At 37.5% G+C, this 19,744-nt stretch overlaps 1 protein-coding gene across 9 annotated transcripts in view; it reads right to left on the reverse strand.

The window, feature by feature from the left end:
- Positions 1-19,744, reverse strand: part of LOC120894174 (dopamine receptor 1) — a 68,225-nt gene that overhangs the window by 21,578 nt on the left and 26,903 nt on the right. Inside the window, exon 1 of one of the 9 annotated variants that reach the window (XM_040296610.1) lies at positions 725-829. The exons of 6 other annotated variants lie outside the window; for them this stretch is intronic. Coding sequence is in view for 1 of the 3 variants with exons in the window: in XM_040296608.1 (XP_040152542.1) it covers positions 34-54 (21 nt within the window). In the remaining 2 variants the exon portion in view is untranslated. Of the gene's footprint in view, positions 1-33; positions 624-660; positions 830-19,744 lie in introns of those variants that run through there. 2 more of the 9 variants (XM_040296611.1, XM_040296608.1) reach the window with 2 other exon arrangements.

Raw genomic sequence — 19,744 nt, forward strand, 5'->3', positions numbered from 1 at the left:
CATTTAAACAACATCTTAACAATGCATACCTACCGTGTGCCAATATAAATCCATACAATAACTAAGATTTGCATCTAGCCTTTATTATTAACATCATTAAAATTGACAACCTGTGCTGATCTATAAACGCAATAACACCTTAAAAACACAACACAAATCAAACAAATTCTCTACACTATGCTGTTGCCATTCAACACATTTGCACATTTCACATTACACTGTTACAAATCCTTCACATAAACGGTACATTTTTAACAAATTCACAGCCCGAATCAATCAATAGCATGAATCAATCGCAAACGTGATACCGGTTGAAAATGGTCCTTTTCTGTGGCCTGGTTTGTGGATATTCGCACCATTATTGGTTTGAAAGTGTACTGAAGATGACCATCCATTTGTTGGCCTTTTCCATCTCGGATTCCGAACGCGAGTGTACTTAGATTTGGGCACACGAGCAAGAGCAGAACCGAGAGCACGTATAAGCTGATTCTCATCTGCTCAGATATTGCAGCGGCAGAGCTAAAGGTTCGGGATCGGGTCACGAAAGAATCGTTTGTACGAATTCCCTTCAATTGGAAAAGTAGATTGCGTTTGAGCCTCTTGAGCTCAATTGAATAAGCGAGAGATATCATTTCGTGCTGGTACCCCATTGGTTCGAACCTAAATGACAGTGCTGCGATTCTTCTTTTACTCGAAGCTGCTACACTTCCGCGTTGCTACTTACTTACTCCGGTTGATACATGTTTCGACTGACTTGCTATGAGTAAAAACGTAAACTGAAAGACAACTTGTTAGTACAGGCCGCTACTTGGTATCGATCGCTGCATTTTTCTTGTGTTTTGCGAGTTATACACCAACCCCAACAAGTACTGCACTAATGTGCCATTCGAGTTTATGTAAATGGTATCCAATTATAGTACACTGGATGTTTTAGGAAAAAACGACCACAATCTGTTTTTATTGCAGAATACACAATTAGCAGTCACTCCAACCATTTAAGCTATTCCATTGTCTCTAAAAGGATCCGTATTATCATATAATTAAATTACGTGTTTCGAAAGAACAGAACATGGGTTACGAATTTTAGTTTCAGAAATGAAGTTTAAACACAACTGATTCCTTTCTTTAAACAATACTTTGTACGCGTAACAAACGTAGTATCCAAACATGATAATTTTATAATTTGTCGAAATATTCAATCAAGCTTCGGCTACGGTATGTGTTCAAGCCTATCCTTATTGTGATATAAATGATAGAATGATGGTTCCGCCTCCATACCCCTCGCAGGCGCCCTCCATTTGGTGACCATCACACTTTGTTGACGTATGGTTTGACTCTCGATTTCCTATTCCGGTCTCGTAAATAATGGCTTCTTTTCTGAGCAAATATTATCTTCAACTTCGTGTTCGTAGTCTCACGTGCACTAGAAGATAATGATTTCCGGTAAACGATACCGGCTCCTGACTACCGTATAATATTATTCCATCGGTTGTCTTCTAATTCTATTGCTTAGCACAACGTGTACAATGTGCAGCACTAGATGCCATAGTTATAGATATGAATGCATTAGCAATTGCAGCAAAGTGAAATTGAATGTTGCTGCCGCATTCTCGCCCAGACACGCTCACTCAGTGCTAAACAGCGATTTACAGTACTTTGTCATTGCAGGCATTGCGAATGGTTCCATTTCAATTAAAATTGAATAAAACGATGCCCACCCCAGGTACACAGTCATATCGAGTGCACCGGGTATTGTATTCAACCGGAAATTTAGGTGTGCCCTAATTATTTTTCAACATTGATATGAACTATTGATTTAAAATAATAATGACTCATTAACAGCGAGCATTGTGTCATGTTATGTAGTGCAACTAGTGAAATATATAGCGGTTTTATTGTGCTTGTTTTTCCATCATATTCTCTTAGGACATACTGGTTGGACAAGTCGAAAACGTTACATAAAACAGCAATATTTTTATCGGACGTTTAGAAATACGGCCCAATAACATGTTTAATGAGTATTAAAAAATTCCACAAAATTCAATTATGCTTATATTCTAATATGCGTCCACTATTTATCGATGGAATAAAATTGCAATAGACTCTAAAAATTACGTAAACATTAAAAAAGAATGTAAAATAATAAGCGGGATTTTTTTTAATTTTGAGCTGCTTAAATATAGGCTGCTCATTTTACCCCACATGTTCATATTGCCTCGTTTACCCCTTAGTTAGTGAAAACAATATGGTCACGAAATTATGGTGATGGGTCACACAAAAGTTATTATTTACCATAAAACATTATGTATTTCCAGAACGCTTTTCCTTAAAAATTACGTTTTACAATGTGTACCTTTCAGCAAATATTTTATTTTTTACGTTTTACGACCAGCAGCTTTTAATTCTTGGTGAGATCCTTTCCCATCTTGGTGCGATCGTTGCCAATTTGGAAGTGGTTTGACAGTTTTTCATTTTAATACCCTTATATATTTATACAATTTCAAAATTATTTCGTGTATTGTTTAGAAAAAGTTAAACAGACGTGAAGTTTGTGCTATTGAATTTATATCAAAATTTAACTATAACTTTTAGTCACCTAGACACGTTTTGGCGCTATGTATCGTGAAAAAGACGTCGAACTGAGCCTGCAAACATAGTTTCACGTCCCTTAAATAAAGAATAATATTTTGATGTATTCAATTCTCATTGAAAATCATCACATTTTATCGATTTGGCATTAAACGTAACAATGTACACAACTGTTGATAATGTATGATCAGGGTGGCCACTCGAATCAGGATTTTAAATTCCCGGTTTTTTCCCGGTTTTTCCCGGATTTTTTAAAGTTTTCCCGGTACACTATGCTTCGCCTGCCGGTTTTATCGATACTTCAATTCCAAATTAGTATGTCATAGGTTTTCAAAAATCGTTATCTAGAAGATGGTAAGTAAACACGGGCATTACGGGAAAGGTGGACACTTGTCATAAAAACTGGATAAAAGTTATTAGTGAATTATTCAACAATATAATATCCAATCTGGAGGTGTGACAACACATTTGAGAACCATTTTGGCATGATTTCTATCAAATTTGTACAAACAAAATTTCAATCGTGCACTCGTTTGTGGATCAAATTTGGCTACTATGGATCTTAAGCTATTTAAATATGAATTTCTGTATATTTTCGGAAGTTTTATATGAGCAAAATACTGATGAAAAAATGAAAAAAAAGCTCTACAAATATTGCCTTTTGGTGGTTTAGCATCATGACAACAATGTGTAAAGACCCCGTGGCATAGATATTTTTCATCTGCTATCAATTGTTGATTAACAGATGTCATCACACAACCTTAAAAAAGGTAAACCGGAAGTCATGGATCAACCAGCCACTGGAGAAAGCATACAAATCTGCAAAGAACGGATTTCCTGTTAAACAGCAGCCATGCATTATGCTGTTACTCGCACGACGATGATGATGCATCTCACGAATAGATGCAGGAGATTTCAGTGGATTTTCTTAATTTTGGGACACTTTCTTGAATATGTTTTACGGGAAGTGTACTTTATGTGATAATAAAACAAAGTAGTAACGATCGAACTGCAGAAGCGACGCCACCTCAATCATCAGTGCCAGCCAGTGTGGGAACCCAGTCACCCGGGCGGAATGAAGCTACAGGCCCGGAACCAAAATGCAAAATGCCAATGTACAGGCGATGTGTGATTGGGTAACCTTAAAATTGCTAAAATGACAAAAATTATCAGTTATGTTCAAAAATTGGATTCGCCCACTAAATCCACCGTTAAATTCGACATGACCGCAACTTCACGAGAGATGAATAACAAAAGACGAGTGCAAGGTAGATCGAATAGGCACACCATACCCGAAATATGCAAGAACCGATATCGGTGAATGTAAGTATTGCACCAGTGCGAATGAGAAGTATAGTACATCTATTGAGTACCATATGTGAGAAACGGAAAATGTTGTCATTACACATTAGTGTGATGTTGCTGGCCTGTTGTAAGGTAACGGTTAGAGCCTCACCGCATGCGATTTTGCCGCATGGGGCAAGAAAAGAGTTTTCTCAATTTTCTAGCTTTTCAAGGTATTATTATAATATTTTGTTGTTTCTTTATAAAGATAATCATTATTTTATATGATTTTAGGCATTTGACATCTGAAACAAAATCGCATGCAACGATGCGGCAATATCAAATGATTTTGATTTTGCCGCATCGCCACATGCGGCAGATTCGCAAGTGCTGTCATTGACGTCAAATCCCATACAAAAGCTTACGGCAAAATCGCATGCGGCTAGGTTCTGACCGCTGCCTAAGTTGGGAACAATATGCAAAACATCCCATTAATTGAAAATGCACTTAGTACGATGGTTAACGGTGATACCCAAAGTTTGTGATAATTTCCCGGTTTTTTTGGAGAATTTCCCGGTTTTTCGCGGTTTTTCCCGGAAAAATAAAATTCCCGGCTTATTCCCGGTTTTCCCGGTTTTCCCGGTTGAGTGGCCACCCTGTATAATGATAAATTATGTGTTTATGTGTTACACATATTTTAATAACATACGAATGTTACAAGATAGGTAAAAAAAACTTATCAACATTTTACCAATTACTGCAAACTGTCGTGATTCCAGTATCAAACATATTACTTGGTCAATGCAATGCTAAAGTTGTAAATTTATTAAATTTTTGTCAATTAGTTCAATTGTGCCACTTCCACTCTGTTAAAGATCCATTAGGCACAATACAAATATAAGTGTGCAGGTAAACAACAAGATCCGCAACACCAAAGTTTTTAGCGATTGGCCTACGGTCATGAATAAAACAGAGACGCTCTGTGGTAATTAATTGCTGGGATTATTAAGAATTATAATCTTAGAATCACTGCCCTCACAAGGTTAAATATTGCGACGGTGGTGGAGGTGGTGTGCCTATAGGACTGATAAAATGAGTTGTTTAAATTTAACTGAAACGGATAATTGAGAAAGTTTATGCGGTGCGTTGTACGCCGCAACAATAATCGTCGTTTAGTCTATCACTATCGGTCCACTGTCTCAAGACAGTATGATGACAACGAATGATCCAAACATGAAAACTCCGTGTGAAACCATCGTGCTGTGTTTTAAAAGTGTTCGATTGGCGAATAAGTAGATTACTTTACAATTTCTGGTTAACAAGTTTTAGTATAACATGTTTAAATATTTTCCTGAAAAACATAAATAATGAAAAATTCTCACACTTATAGCAAGTATTTAGGTTTATACTCTTCATATTCTGTAAAATTTCTTTAGAACTACATATATTGAATAACGAAGCGTCTATATAGCACTTAATATCATATATATTAACTTTAAATGTAATACAACTTATGAGACAGTTATAAACTATTATGGGTAAAGTCTAAAAAAATGATTGTTTTCAAATTAATTTTATATCCCAGCTTTGTGACATTGGAACTTGATGGAAACTTAGCTTGTTCGTAAATTTGGCTTTGCATTGAGAAACAAAGCATTTATATACGATTATTCATTTGACCGTTGTAAAGCTTTACATAATTAGGAAAAAAATCCTTATAACATAGTTACATTTTGAATAGATATGTATTATGTTTCACATACTCTAACGAGACGATTAACCATTAACATTAATTACTACAAACTCGACTGCAAGTGATAAGACCTTTTTTCATGATTCAACTTAAAGGGTTAAGCGATGGAACTATCAAATGGGGTTACGGTTTAAGCCTACCATTTATAGGCATTTTTAAATCAAATCTCTTGAAAATTGTATAAAATGACTCGAGTCAAATGTGTATTTGCGTATAGTATATCATAACTTCAAGTAGCACAACCACTCATCCATGAATCTTGCCTGTCTGTGTTTGAAATTTCTACTGACATAAAACTGTGGGTTCAAAGGAAGTATATCAATATTTGTTTTTAAAAATTGTTTTGAGTATGCCTACCATTTTTTTTCAAAACAAATGAATCATATCCGCACACGTGAACTGTAATAGGCAACTCGAACATACATGAGATAACAGGTTATTGCAGACACGCTACCATATTTTCGGTGATTAACGTTTCATTTCACATCGTTTGAAAATGTTCTCTATGATTTAAATGGTGGTGAATTGAGTTAACTTCTCTAACGATGTTCAAGCTTTCAACTTCCAATTTGTTTTATTATTATTATTTAATATAGATAAAAAGCAACAGAGAAGTTGGCAGTGTTTTTTTTTAACATGACCTTCATCTAGCATGAATTATGCTGTACAAAGCAACAGGATGGGTAGATGAAGTTAAGTAATGTAGGTTCTGGGAAGTAAAATGTTGGTGCTTAAGCATTTTCTTCTCTATCGAGTTAATTTACACGGTACAGTTCTGGTCGTAGCCTATCAACTTTCCTGTAAACGAATCAATCCGTTCGAAAAGAAACCATAAATATATCATAATAGGAGTTTCATCTGAAAGACTATTAAGTATAAAATAAATGAACAGTGCGCATATACGTACACATTCGAAACGATGACTATTTACAGTAATCGGGAAGGATGATTTTTTAGACAAGCAACAACGTAGTACACAAACAGGCAATACGTTGTTTATCATTCAATTTTATTGCATCTTTGTGTTTGCATCTGTCTGTGTTTGTGGTAAGCATTTGTTGTTACTAAGAAGCATTTGTAAGCATTTGTTATTCTTTATTGTTTAATGCTTTCAAACACAATAACAGAGAAAAAAGCAAAACTATAGCCCATTTGGAATCACAGTTAGTGAAACGATGTAACATTCACAACTATTCTGTGTAGAACAATAATAAATTATGGTTTTGATAAAATTACAGCATTTTTTTTGGTCACACCATTCTGAGATAAAACATCAACTTTGGTGGATTGGTACGTAGAATCCGAGTTTATATTTAATGCCCGAACCGATGCCTTCCTTCTTTACAAGAGCGTTTGTATGCGGTAACCACATTAATTCTACTGAAGCTTAATTCAAACATCAAACGATTAAAAATCGATGGTAATGAAATTTTCAGCCCTATCGAACGCGGTATCGAGTTGAAAGCTTACGTTATGCCACGTTGTACGTCAGCTTTGTGTTTATAACGCTATCGTTGATCATCTGATTGCATGATGAATTTCGTAGGAGAGCAAAATTTGCTGAAACTATTTTCATTAAAATTGATTGGAAAACATTCCTGCCTTTATTTTGCAGAGTGTGAGTGTGCAGAGGAACCGTTTCTTTTCAAAGTATGTTTTATTGCCTTTCAGCAGATCTGTCTTTAATAAAAATGTAATACGGAATACTATCTTTCCACAGATATCATAAATAACATGTATTCATAACAATTGTTATGTGGTTTCAATTGTATTATGTAGAAATTTTACATCCATGTTTAGATTTATTGTCGCGAAACTTTGAACATTTTTTTTTCATATGATGTTTATTGATTGTGTTTTACTGCTTCCGGTGATGCTACATTCTTTACCGCGTACAATACAATCCGTATGTACAACGTGTTTTCTCGAACTATGCTCGTAATTGAATTTTCTGAGATAGACATCATTTTTCTTCTTCAAGCTCCAAGCTTCTCGATTCATGTGCAATATATTGTTCATATATCACTACTTTTTAGATTCTGTAACGTTGTGATAACTAACAGTATCATATCGTATATCAAACCTATGTGATATTTGCTGATTCATGCTTTGTTAGTTTCGAAATCAAAAAGATATGATATAATATAATAAAAATATATGCGATGAAGCATTAATTTATACATTTTTAACAACCATGTAAATGAACGCATTCTAAATGTTGAGTAATATTACTGTCAGCATGCCAAGCTAACAAAATATTTATTGCAACCAACCGTAGTTGTAAGAGCGCAGCTCATAATTTATGTACAATTGGTAATATACAACATCATTCTTCTCTTGCGTTGGTTCATATTTTATATTATACTATATTGAAGCATACCTACAAACGTAACCCCTTGATAAATTATCAGTAAAAACAGTAGCATCCTGCAGTTTATTGCATGAACTGTCATTTAACTCGTACATATCTTTCACAGTTTAGTAACGAAACCACGAATTTCGTTCGTATGAGCATAAGGATTCGAAAAAAAGTAAGCACCGGTAAAATATGGAACTTTAAGTGCTTGTCGTGTTATTAAGATTGAACACACGAAGCAGGATATTCGTTAAGCCCTACCTGGTCGTAAATATGGGCCCTCCCTCGTCGTTAGTGTGGGTCAAAAGTTTCAACAACAAAGCCAATCATAATTAATTGATCGTTTGATGGACGCTGAGGGCTCAATACATTTCCTAACGTTTTGGTCACTTTGTCTCGCCTTCGTTGACAGGCGAAACAGTGTGACTGTCTCTGAAATGTGTCCCAAAAATAACAACATTCTCACGTTATACGGAAGCTGGCGAAACCAATAAAAATGTGACAAAACTTTTCATGTGCCACAATCTGAAGCTGATGCATTAATTAATGTTATATATTTGCGGAGCCATTAATTTTAGCACAGCTCTTTAGAAACAGACGTTGTATGAAAAATGTAACGTTCTTAGAGATTATGCGATACTAAAGATCTTTATACGTTCCGTCGGGATTTCGTCGTCGACCCACATTCGATACCATCGATATCAATTATCACTAATGACGAAATCAAATGCGCATGGGGTTTTGTGTACATTAGCAGGAACTCGAGTCTACCCACCTTGGCAGTCTGGAAAGGCGAGTTAAATTTACGACAGCAATTCAGCCGCTATGTGAAAGCTACATGTGAACGAAACGCGCCATCTTGAGCAAAGGTGGAACGAAAGATGAACTTATAAAGACAAATAGCAAGGAATCTTTGATGTTGGTACCGATTAGTACCAAGCATTCGGTTCACCTGGTTTACAAATTACGTTCGCTTGATTTCCCTATCGGCTGTATCGGGATAACGGGTGTTCTGTTGGCATATTCAATTTATGTTACTAATGGGCTACTAACTGGGTTGAAACGAAAATAAACATTCTCCGTTTTGAGCTCGGTTCAAGCCGAGAACTCAACCGTGGCTATTCGTTCAAATCGGAATTGCTTATCACGCTTGGCAGGCAACGAGTGAAAATAAACGTTGCATACAATGTTGAGATAGAATTTTAAAGAATGATGAAGCTGACGTGAAAGTGCCGCTTGAAAGAAGTTAAATTAACTGTCCGATTCCGCTATAACACATCGATTGACAAGATTAATTACTTAACTTGAAAACGCACCGCAGCTTTACGGCCTGTCTGTTCGCGCTGAGTTAAGAAACCGTACATCAGTTTTTTTCGGTATTTTCGGTAAAACGTTGGAATGTTATTTACTGTATTTTTTTTTTCAAATTGCTGCTGATCATCTTGCGACCAACAACCAAAAGAAAGCTAGAAATACCTGTGCAGTGCGAAAATGCCTACACACATTGGGTTGTGCAGAGTGCTTGCATGTGGCAATAATGGTTCATCTTTTCACACAGTTCTGCTTACTTCTCCCGGTCGGTGTGTGTTTTTGTGCGATAACCAAGAAAAGCACATAAACGTCCCCGTTCGCATTCGCAATCTGCCAATGTTGTTGACTAGCCCGTTCAGTGATCCATCACACAGTAAAGTGGAAGGCTGAGCTGGATGGATTGAAACGATGAGAAGTTTTTGTCGTTGTTGTTCTGCAACGCTTCTTCCTTTGGGCGCCTTTCGTCTCTGTAGAATTATTGAATCGTTCTGTTCTGTCAGTCAGCTTCTAGCCAACTGCCGGCCGCTTTTATGTGGCCTGTATAGTAGCCTAAACGTGCCATTCCGGTAGGTTTTCTTTGAATCGTGTGTAGATATTGTGTGTATGTTTCTCTGCGTTTCTCGCATCCAGCTCTTGGTGGAAATTTTCTTTTTTTTTCTCTCCGCGGCAATCCCACCCAGCGCCGGTGACGAGCATATGTCAGAGCAGTTATGTTTTCTGTCAGCAGCAAATAGGGGTCATCTTGCACGAACCATGTGTTTCTTACTAGCGCCAGACATGCCGCAGTCAATCTGTTTGCAGTGATGCTTTGTGTTTTACTGCTGGGATGTGGTTTTCATCGTCCGGTGTCACGCAACAATGGGAGCAGCAACAAACGAAGACGCATGCACAAGAGTTTTATGGCACAAAAATAATGACAGTCTCTCTACCAGAATGGCATCCTAAATCTAATCTACAAGAGAGGCAAAAGGTTGTGTCATACTTTGCTGACTGTACAAAACCAGGAAATCAAAAGCAAAAGTTAAGGTTTAAAGTATCAATGTGTCAAGGAAGACTTTAATTATTACCCTTACTTTACAAAAAAAAGAAATAATGGAGCAGCCTGGTGCTTTATGGTATAATTCTCGTCCCAAAACATGCCTAAATGAAAGACACCGGAACCTGTTTAAGCCTTTTGCATAATAGCTACATGAATGAATGAATGGGGTTACTGAAGTCGTGGTATGGTTTTAGCTCGTAAGATATGTGTGGCTGTGTGTGGATGTGTTTGTGTGTGAAGGCTTAGGTGTGTACAGTTAACTAATATTTACGCTGTGGTTGAAAAGGGAGAAGAGTCAACAGCGAGCATAAAATCTGACCACCGTCAAATATCAACAGGCCGCGCACCTTTTTAGACCAACCGGTAGATGGCAAATTGTTTTGGAATCATAAATTATTGAGGATTTTATTCACTTTCACATCCCAAAGGACAAACCGATTCGGATAGAGTATCCAACAAAGAAAAGGCAAAGAAATAAAGCATAGAGCGCGAGGAAATAAAACGAAACGCGCCTTGATAAGTGGATTGTTTTCTAACGTAAAACTGTCCCCTGGTTAGAGCAGAAAAGGTGCAAAGACGAGCTAAGTTGTGAAAGGTGTGTCGGGCAAAGAATCATTGACGGTAAAGGGTGTTATAGGAACAATAAATCAGTCGCCTGCAGCTCTCTAGGTGTGCGTTGGAAGCATGGATGAAGTCATCGGGCACGAAGTCTCCACGGACTTGTTAGACAGAATAGATGGTTGAAACAAACTGAACCGCTAGGGGGCGGTGCAATGGATTTGGAGCTTAAAGGATTTTTCGTGCTTGCTTAAAATCCTTTCTGGTGGTTTGTCGGCTTAGCAGAGATTCTTCATTTTCAACTCAGATGTTATTGAAAAAAATCGTCCTCAAAAATGAGATTGACTAAAGAACACTATAGAAAAAGGTTCAGCGACAACAGGGAAAGAAACCGATGAACAAAGGCTGCACAAAGATGCTTTTATTTGACCGCGTACATAAGGGGACATTATCTTGTAAAGAAATCCCCACAACTTCGTCGTAATCTGGTGACATTGGCTTCATATTTTAGACTGCAACACAATACAAACGGGTGAGAAAGGATATTAAAAAGTTTTCCAATATTATTTAAGTGGCTAGATTGTCGCCTTCGCCTAACCTTTCAATGATGGCGTTGGGTGATAAATTAATACGATTGAGCAGGTTTTCCCATCACTGCTACACGGTTGGTAGAAAACTGTTTAGAATAGGATGTCTCTACCGCTTCTTCATTTCCTGTTCCATGCCGCTTGGTATCAACTAAGGCAACCAGTGGTTGCTAAGGGCCAATCAATAACCACAGAACAGTTTTGGGGCATCATAGCGCGACACAAACGAACTGAGAGGCTCGTATACACGATGTTGTTGGTTCATAATAATAAATAGGACGACATTAAACAGTCTACTCGAAGACAAATCGCAACTCAGTTGCTGTTATTCATAGGTTTTTGTTCAGACAGCATCGAATTTAGCGCTTGGAGTGGTGAGAACGGTGCGGTTTCAATGTATTTGTGGAATTAAAAATGTCCCATTCAGCGGAAATCCCTATAACTTTGTTCTATTAGTAGTAACACTGAACCGAACAGGGTAGCATTTAAACATCCCTGGCCGGAGTATTTGTCAATAACCGTAAATCAAGGTAAATTTTGTCATGGTTCGCTAGCGACAGTATTGTACACGTGGGAAATGTTTATAATATTTTCAACAATGCTAAACCCTGATTAATGGTACCGGAGCATAAATAGAACATGTTTACATATTGCATGAGTTAACTGCTCGTCGTTTCGGGTGTTATACAATGTTTATGTAAATGTAGAAAAATGTTTTTTACATTTTTACAGAAAACTGAAGTATAGCAAAATATCGTGCGCTAAAGAATGATGCATTATTTGGCTGACGAATTATTAAGTTGATATTACTGGATACAACAGCATGATCATAAAAGCAATGGATTATTATTGTAATACAAAAGCTCCGTATGGAACAACCACAAATTACACATACACAAACACACACGTAAATGCGTACATACACACATTCATGTATACACATACAAACAACGCAGAAATCATTCTTGTCCTTTTTGAGCGTACAAGGGTTTCGCTCGCTCATGCTAAAGATAGAATAGCTTCCGTCCTAGTTTCACTTCCCTAGCTGTTCGTAGTGTGATACTGGGAAGGTTCATTAAAAATGTACTCGTCGTAACAGTGGGAAGCTTCGCATGGAGTGTGAAATGAATGGCTGACAATGAACTTCAGTATTCTGATTGTGGGTGCCTTTTGATTGTCTTATCCGGGCGAGGAAACGGATGAAAATTTTAGTCAATGCACCAACGCAAAAGAGCGCTCGGTAAGTGCATGAGACAAGGGTGAAAAACGCGGCCAATGTTGGCAATGCTCAAAAGAAAAGCATCGAAAGAAGGTAGCACAGAGGCGACCGGAGCTGGGAATTTCCTTTGCTGGTCGACACAGCGTGTAGAACCGAACCATTCAACCATTTGGCATTAATTAATGTTGCAGTCATACCATATCCAGGATAATTATTTATCGTAACAGTGACAGATTGGCAGACGACCTTTTTGGCGAGCACAGCCGCAATGATTGATAGATGGAATTGCATTCTTTAAGATAAGGCTACTAATTTGAGCAAGGGCGGAGAAAAACATCCATTAAGGAATATAATGCAACTAAAGCCTAACAATCGTCAACCGACAGTGACAGCATTACTAATGGGCAACTGTGTTGTGTTGAAAATAAATTGTCATATACAGAGGTGCTGGATAATTGTGCAGATTAGCAAGAGTACCAGTGATCCGCAGTTTCAAGAGTAAAAAACACAACTAACACCGCTACACACTGCAAGTTTCGATTTGAATGTCCAAATAACGGATAACGGACGGATAACTTTAAATAATATTTTATTGTGCAAAGGTTCCATATTAAAGTTGTTCAGATAAATCTTGTCTATAGCTTAAAAATTCAAACAAAAATCTTCAAAGCTAACCAATATTTTGTTGCAATGTCTATAGCAACTGAAATACCGTCACAACCGTCATAATATTGTTTTTCTCCGTCGGGTTTTGCGGAAAATAATCTTAATGCTGATTTGATATAATACACCTATGTATTATGAATAAAAAATGCATCACGACCCGTATTAAAGCTATCCCGAGAGTCAGCTATTGTTGAGTTCACTACTTTTCATTCTCATGCATCGGCCACGTGGTTTATATTCAATATGCGGCTAGGGAACAATTTGATGGGCTATAAGGAATTTATCTTTTGTCTGTTATTCTGCTTATCTTAGTAATGCTTCAGCTTGAGTCGTAAACATTTCTCATGTACTATTCAACAGTGGTCATTTGAGTGTTTGATGTTGTAGTCGTCAAAAGTGCGTTGTTGTTTTTTTTCAAACAAACGAAAAATGAAATTTATTAGACAATATTAGCTTGAAAATGTCATGGGTTGTTCTTCTCTGCAATATGTAATATATGGGTAGCACAAACAGAATAAAATATTGACCAAATGTATGATAAGACTTTGTGATTTATAGATTGTCATTAAGAAGCAGTATTTCTCACTATGAAAATTTATATTACACTTTACTCATCGATGACAGCAATTGACATCAAAACAGACAATGCCTTTGTAATAGTATAAAGTATGAATTTCACTTTCTCTGATGTCATGCAAATGCTAAAAAACCTCGTAAAAAATAACACAACAACAACGATTATTTACCTGATAGAATATATTACTTGTTCTTTTACCTTATTCATGATGATTAAAGATTCCCATATATAGCATTTAGTATCAAAAATAAAGCAACTAACAAAATTACAAGTGAGTAAATGGATCGGGATTTGATCACTGAGTTATGAGCAAGGTAGTGGCACTAAACTTGCTGTTGGGATATTGAACAGTAAACTTGAAATGCCGTCGGGGGCCCCTTCGATCATCAGTCACAGGTTCTAAAATTTTTGCTGGCGGGGGGGAGGGGGGATGCAAATGATTCGCCAGCCTCGGGGCCCCAACATCCATCCTTCCGGGGGCCCTTGTCGCTAGTACTCTGTCCATACGGCATACTATAGAATGGCGATCTACGGGGCCCCCAAATCGGCGGAGCCCCAGGCGACCGCCTAGTCCGCCTACCGTTAGATCCGCCACTGCTTGACCAGATTGTAATAATTGAAGCTATTAGAAATAAGGATTGCTTCAAGGGAGCCACATGTGGTCTGTTGATTTTTAACAATAAATAAAAAATAACAAATACAGATTAATAGTACTTGAGGACTACTTGAGAACTTAGTACATGTGTCTACCATTAGTCCATTTAGCCGGTCAAGTTCATTTTACAACATTTTTTTTGTTTACAAAGTTCAACTCAATTCAGCTTATTTGGTTTTATCGGTGTGGTTTGGAAAATAATGTTTCTTTATGACAATACTTTAGTAACCCTTCCTGAAAGTCATGCATCGTGAATTTAAATTATGTTTCAGAAAATCCCTTAATAAGCTTCTTGATAGAAGTTGAATCCATTTTAGAGATTGCATGAAGACAGCTCAAAAGACATTTGAGTAAGAGAAATATCAATCGAATATTTGGATGTTTCATCTAGCTTCGTTCATTTGAGGTTTGAGAAGAATGGAGAATTCGACAAAAGAGCTTGCGAAAGGGTCACAACGGATGAAAAAGGTCCTTTTTTAATAATCATAATTCGATGTGTCAGTCAATTTAGCCCAATGGTTACGGTTGAAATTATGGTGGATGTTGTCGATGATTTCTTGGAGATCTTTCTTGGAGTGAAGTGAACTCTAAGAAAAGTTAGCAAGTTAGTTAGCGGAAAAGCTGCTGGTATAGGAAGATAGGGAACCGTTCCACTGTTCAAAAAATGTTTATCAACCCTTTCCGTGAAGTTACTGCCAATGCTTGAAAAGGAAGTTGAAATGTGAGTATTTTTTCATTCGCCAAACTTTTCCATCCCTTTCAACACTAAAACGAGATAAAGCAAGACCCTTCTAACACTCCTTCCTAGCAACATCATGAGCAGCGCAATCAACGACACCATCATCATTGGCATCATCAACTAATTTATGGGGATCAGTTTAGGTTGGTTTCGTTTGTTGTAGCTACTGGAGAAGTGTAAACTTTGAGCCATTTATTGGAAGGATCCTTACCCGGGATGATATATCATCTTGCATTCGGATACTGTTTTATTTCGTGTAAGATTCATTCATGAAATTTAAATCTGATCAGACTATGCAATGTTTTCTTTTTTTTTATTCAGGAGGAACGGTTCAGGAGCCAAAAAGGCCGTATTGCTTAATGACTATGCAATGTTCACGCTGTTGAAATTAAATTTGTCAAATATTCAAACTAGTTTACAATCAATTATCCATTTTACACAAAGTAACAAGGAAAATAACTTTTTTGCTTAAGTCACATAACACGTTTGTACAGCAGCTTGCAATTATTTCAATTAGATGCTATTACGTCAACTTAAAAAAACATTTTCGTAGACATTTTTACATTAGCTTGTATTTGTTATATTTGCTTTTTTATAATTTATAATTTTTATATATTTTGTTTTGATTCCGAACAGAGCAGATCGCGGCCCAAATAGACGTTTCTTTTGATCACGACAGGTAAGCCAATGTATGTAACGTTGTAACTTGAGATTTTACCGTTCCGCATCAACAATGGCATCCGAGCACCGCTTCTTTTCACCCGACAACTTTACTCGACCAACGGTCACGGTCGGTTTGAGGCAGTTAGAGAATATGGTTAGGGAATGAATGAGTATCACTTATCTTCGAGTCGCGTCTGAGGGTGTTGGTTCCACATTAACGCTGTTGATGATTCTTCCTTTCTTTAGCGCAACCGGTTTGCGTGTATCCGTCCGTGCCCAAAGGTACATCCTTCTGGTTGTATTCCTACTAGCTACCTCTTCTCTTTAGTACAGAACGTGCGATGCGTTGGAACCGTTTAAAGCTTACCGGCGCAACACAACGCCCTGACAGGGACCACGCGGAGGACTTAATTATTTCGAGATAATTATCTGTGTAAATTTCAGTCGGAATCGTCTGAACACAGGTGCAAAGTTAAATTCACGACGCTTGTATAATATACACCCAGGAAAGTAAACATGTCACCGTATTAAAGCCATGACATGGCTTATCATCGGCTGTATTTCTAGTATTCTTCTTTTGTATCAAATCTGGTTTGTCTTACGCTTTAAAAATCTTACGCAAATAAATGTAAAACCAATATTAGTATAAAAATGCGTATATTTTTCCACAATCATACGGAAACCAGTAGACATTTTTTATTTTTATACTTTTCTATAAAAATATGTTGATCTTTCTGTTGAAAAAATTAAAGCGCAAATGTTTCTCAGAATGTGTCCCTTTCCATTTCCAATTCAAACACCCACACATCAGGGTACTGACTAATTCAGTAGCTGAAGCGTCCAGCAAGCGTCTGGTGTAACACCCACTTCCGAGCATAGCAATAAACCGCCCATTAGGGTTCCGTTCCGACGGTGAAACAACGGGGCTGAATAAAACATCAGAAGACGATTCGCAGAGCAGTGTTTCCTATGTTGACGATTAACGTTCATGTGTGTAAATTTGCCGCACATTCTGCAGCTTTAAATTGTGGCTAGGTGTATTATGTGTTCTTCAGGATACGATTGAAGCATCGATTCGATGTTGCCATTTAAAGTGTGCCATTCTTTTTTGCCTTTGTCCCAACGGCTGAGCGAACAGGTAGGCTTTTGCACATTTTGTTTTTGTCTTAGTTTAATCAGATTGACGTATGTTCAAGCAGAGAGTTACTTAAAAAGCTCTAATGAAAAATCGGTTTATGTGTATCTGCAGGGTAAGCACCCGTAACGAATGGCACCTCTTCGCAGCTATTTTTGCATCCGGAACTGTCAATGGTTTATAAGGACGAAAAGCAAGAAATAAGCTACGATGAACATTGTTACCAGTAAGAACAGCTTAAATTAAATGGAAAGGCTTAGTCGAAATGCATTTGCATCCCTATTTTTACTTTATACTTTCTTGCTCTTGTCGTAATAATAGCACGAATCTTGTAGTGTGAGTGAGTCTTTTCACTCCGTAACTCAGGGGCTGGCACGAAGAAGGTTTGGCAAATTGCAAACACGAAAATGAAAATTGCCCACAATAAAGGTAACCCTGAAAGCGCAGTACAAATGTGCCAGTGACAAATGTTGCGAAAGGCGAAACCCTTAGTAAAGAAGTATGACACGGGATGTGTTCGAAAGGAACTGCAAGGGAAGTGAATGTATTTGCTGCAGTTAAAAACTACTAAACTTAAACATGAACACAAAGTTTCGTTTCATTCATTTTATTTCACCACAATGCCTAGCACGCAAAAATATGTTTCATTACAGCAAGTTAGCGAAACACAAGTATGAAGGCCAAGGGTCGCTAGTATTCATGACCATTTTCACTATGGCTGGCGAGAAGTATTCTAGTTGGTTTTATTATTTTCTCTGATTTATTTTGCTCTGATTTTCGAGGCAAGGTCAGGTAAGGAACATCAGAAGTACAGCAAGTGAATTCTGGCATTTCAGTGCATGGTTTCGGAAGTGAATTAAAAAGTATGTCAAACACGGTTAGCACTGAAAGCTTTTCAACAATTTCCTGAAGAAAACTGTTATATTTGGTGCCAGTCATCATGAACTGCCAACTCCATCAAACATACTAACAAAGACGACGATGAGTTTCAACAAAAACAAAAGAAAAAAACTAAAAAGCTCGCTTGTAAGTCGTAGTCCCGCTGTAATTAGCTTTTACGGTATAGGAATGATCTCGTCGTGACTGCGGCATAGTGCCAACTATCGCATCCATGCTGCGTTGCGAATTTATTTTCCGGAATGTGGTGGCGGTGTGTTTGTATGCATGAAGGTGTTGGAGTGTTTTATTTATACATACTTCCCGTAGAATTTACATTTCAATCGTCGCCTCAAATCCATTTGGCAGCAATGCAAACTACACTTTAGCGGAACCTAGTGGTTCTTAGTTTTCTTATCAACCCGAGCGGAACGAAATTCAAATTTGCCGTCTCTTTTCAAGTGTGGAGACCGGGCCAACGTAACGCAAAAGAAAGAAGTGCATTTGCGGTCTCGTGAAGCGGCACAAAATGACATGCAATTTCGTGTGAATTTAAAAGCTGTTACAATATTTGCGGTAGATCTTGTCATTTTCTCTACTGCCAGCATTCGCGTGCAGTATTTTATAAATCAATTTTACATCTCTTACATTTCAACTACAATCCATTCACAAGCTAGTCAATTTGTGTCGATGTTAAGGCCTTATTTGAATGAAGCATTTTTCTCAATCATTTCAGTCATATTATTTTATCTTTTTCTGCTTTGACAACAAAACCTTTAATAATCAAAGCCACAGATTTAATGCTAGTTTTCATGTTTATACTAATACAATTGGACACCGGTTATCCTCTAATGACACAGATACTCGGATAACAAGGATAATATGTCCGAGTGTGTTAAGTTTTAGCAATTCATGAGTTAGAAAATAATTGAAATATTCCGAAAAAAAACAAAGATCAGTTTCGTATCGTACTAACAGCTAAAATATGGAACACTTTCACTTGTCAACACCTGTAAATATGACGATATCTTTGTCACGCTTGAAATGAAAGGTAACAAGCAGGAAAAGGGGGACAAAATATAAAAAAGGTGCCACATTCCATTACTCCATTGAGTTATAAATTGATCCCATTACCGAAACGTTTTAAATTCCTCACCGAGTATCCCGAAATTCCAGGGCAAATCTATCACTTTCCAATCAACCCCAAGATCGAAGACCCGAGAGCAACGAGAACTCTCACTTACGCATCGAGTTTATAGGACCGCACTTGAGTCCAGGCGTCTGGGGATGTTCATGGCTCGTCTTGGCATTGATTTTAACTATTTTTCAACGTCTTGAAACATCCATCCACTTCATTGGGGATGAGCAAAGTAACTGCTTTGATGGAGGAAGCCAATGTGTAAAATTTGTCGATCGATCAGCAGCGCAACGTTGATCAAAGGAATTTGTGTCTTCCCAACATAGGTAAGAACGTCGAATGTGAGGGTAATAATGGCAAAATGTTTAGGTGAAGGTGAGAATGAGGTAGAAAGCAATAAAAAATGTGAAAAAATCCGCATATTTTTTTCATCTCAGCTACGTTTCATGGCCCCATTTTCTTTTGGATTGCCTCCAAACGGACAACTCACTGGCATGGCTCTAACCTCATCAAGCCGCATCTTCATCCATCGAGCTGAAAAATTTCCCCATTGGCATTCTCGTTCGACAGGCGAACAGTCTCGTCCCATCTTTAATTCA

This window comes from Anopheles arabiensis, chromosome 2, assembly GCF_016920715.1.
Source record: "Anopheles arabiensis isolate DONGOLA chromosome 2, AaraD3, whole genome shotgun sequence".
NCBI lineage: Eukaryota > Metazoa > Arthropoda > Insecta > Diptera > Culicidae > Anopheles > Anopheles arabiensis.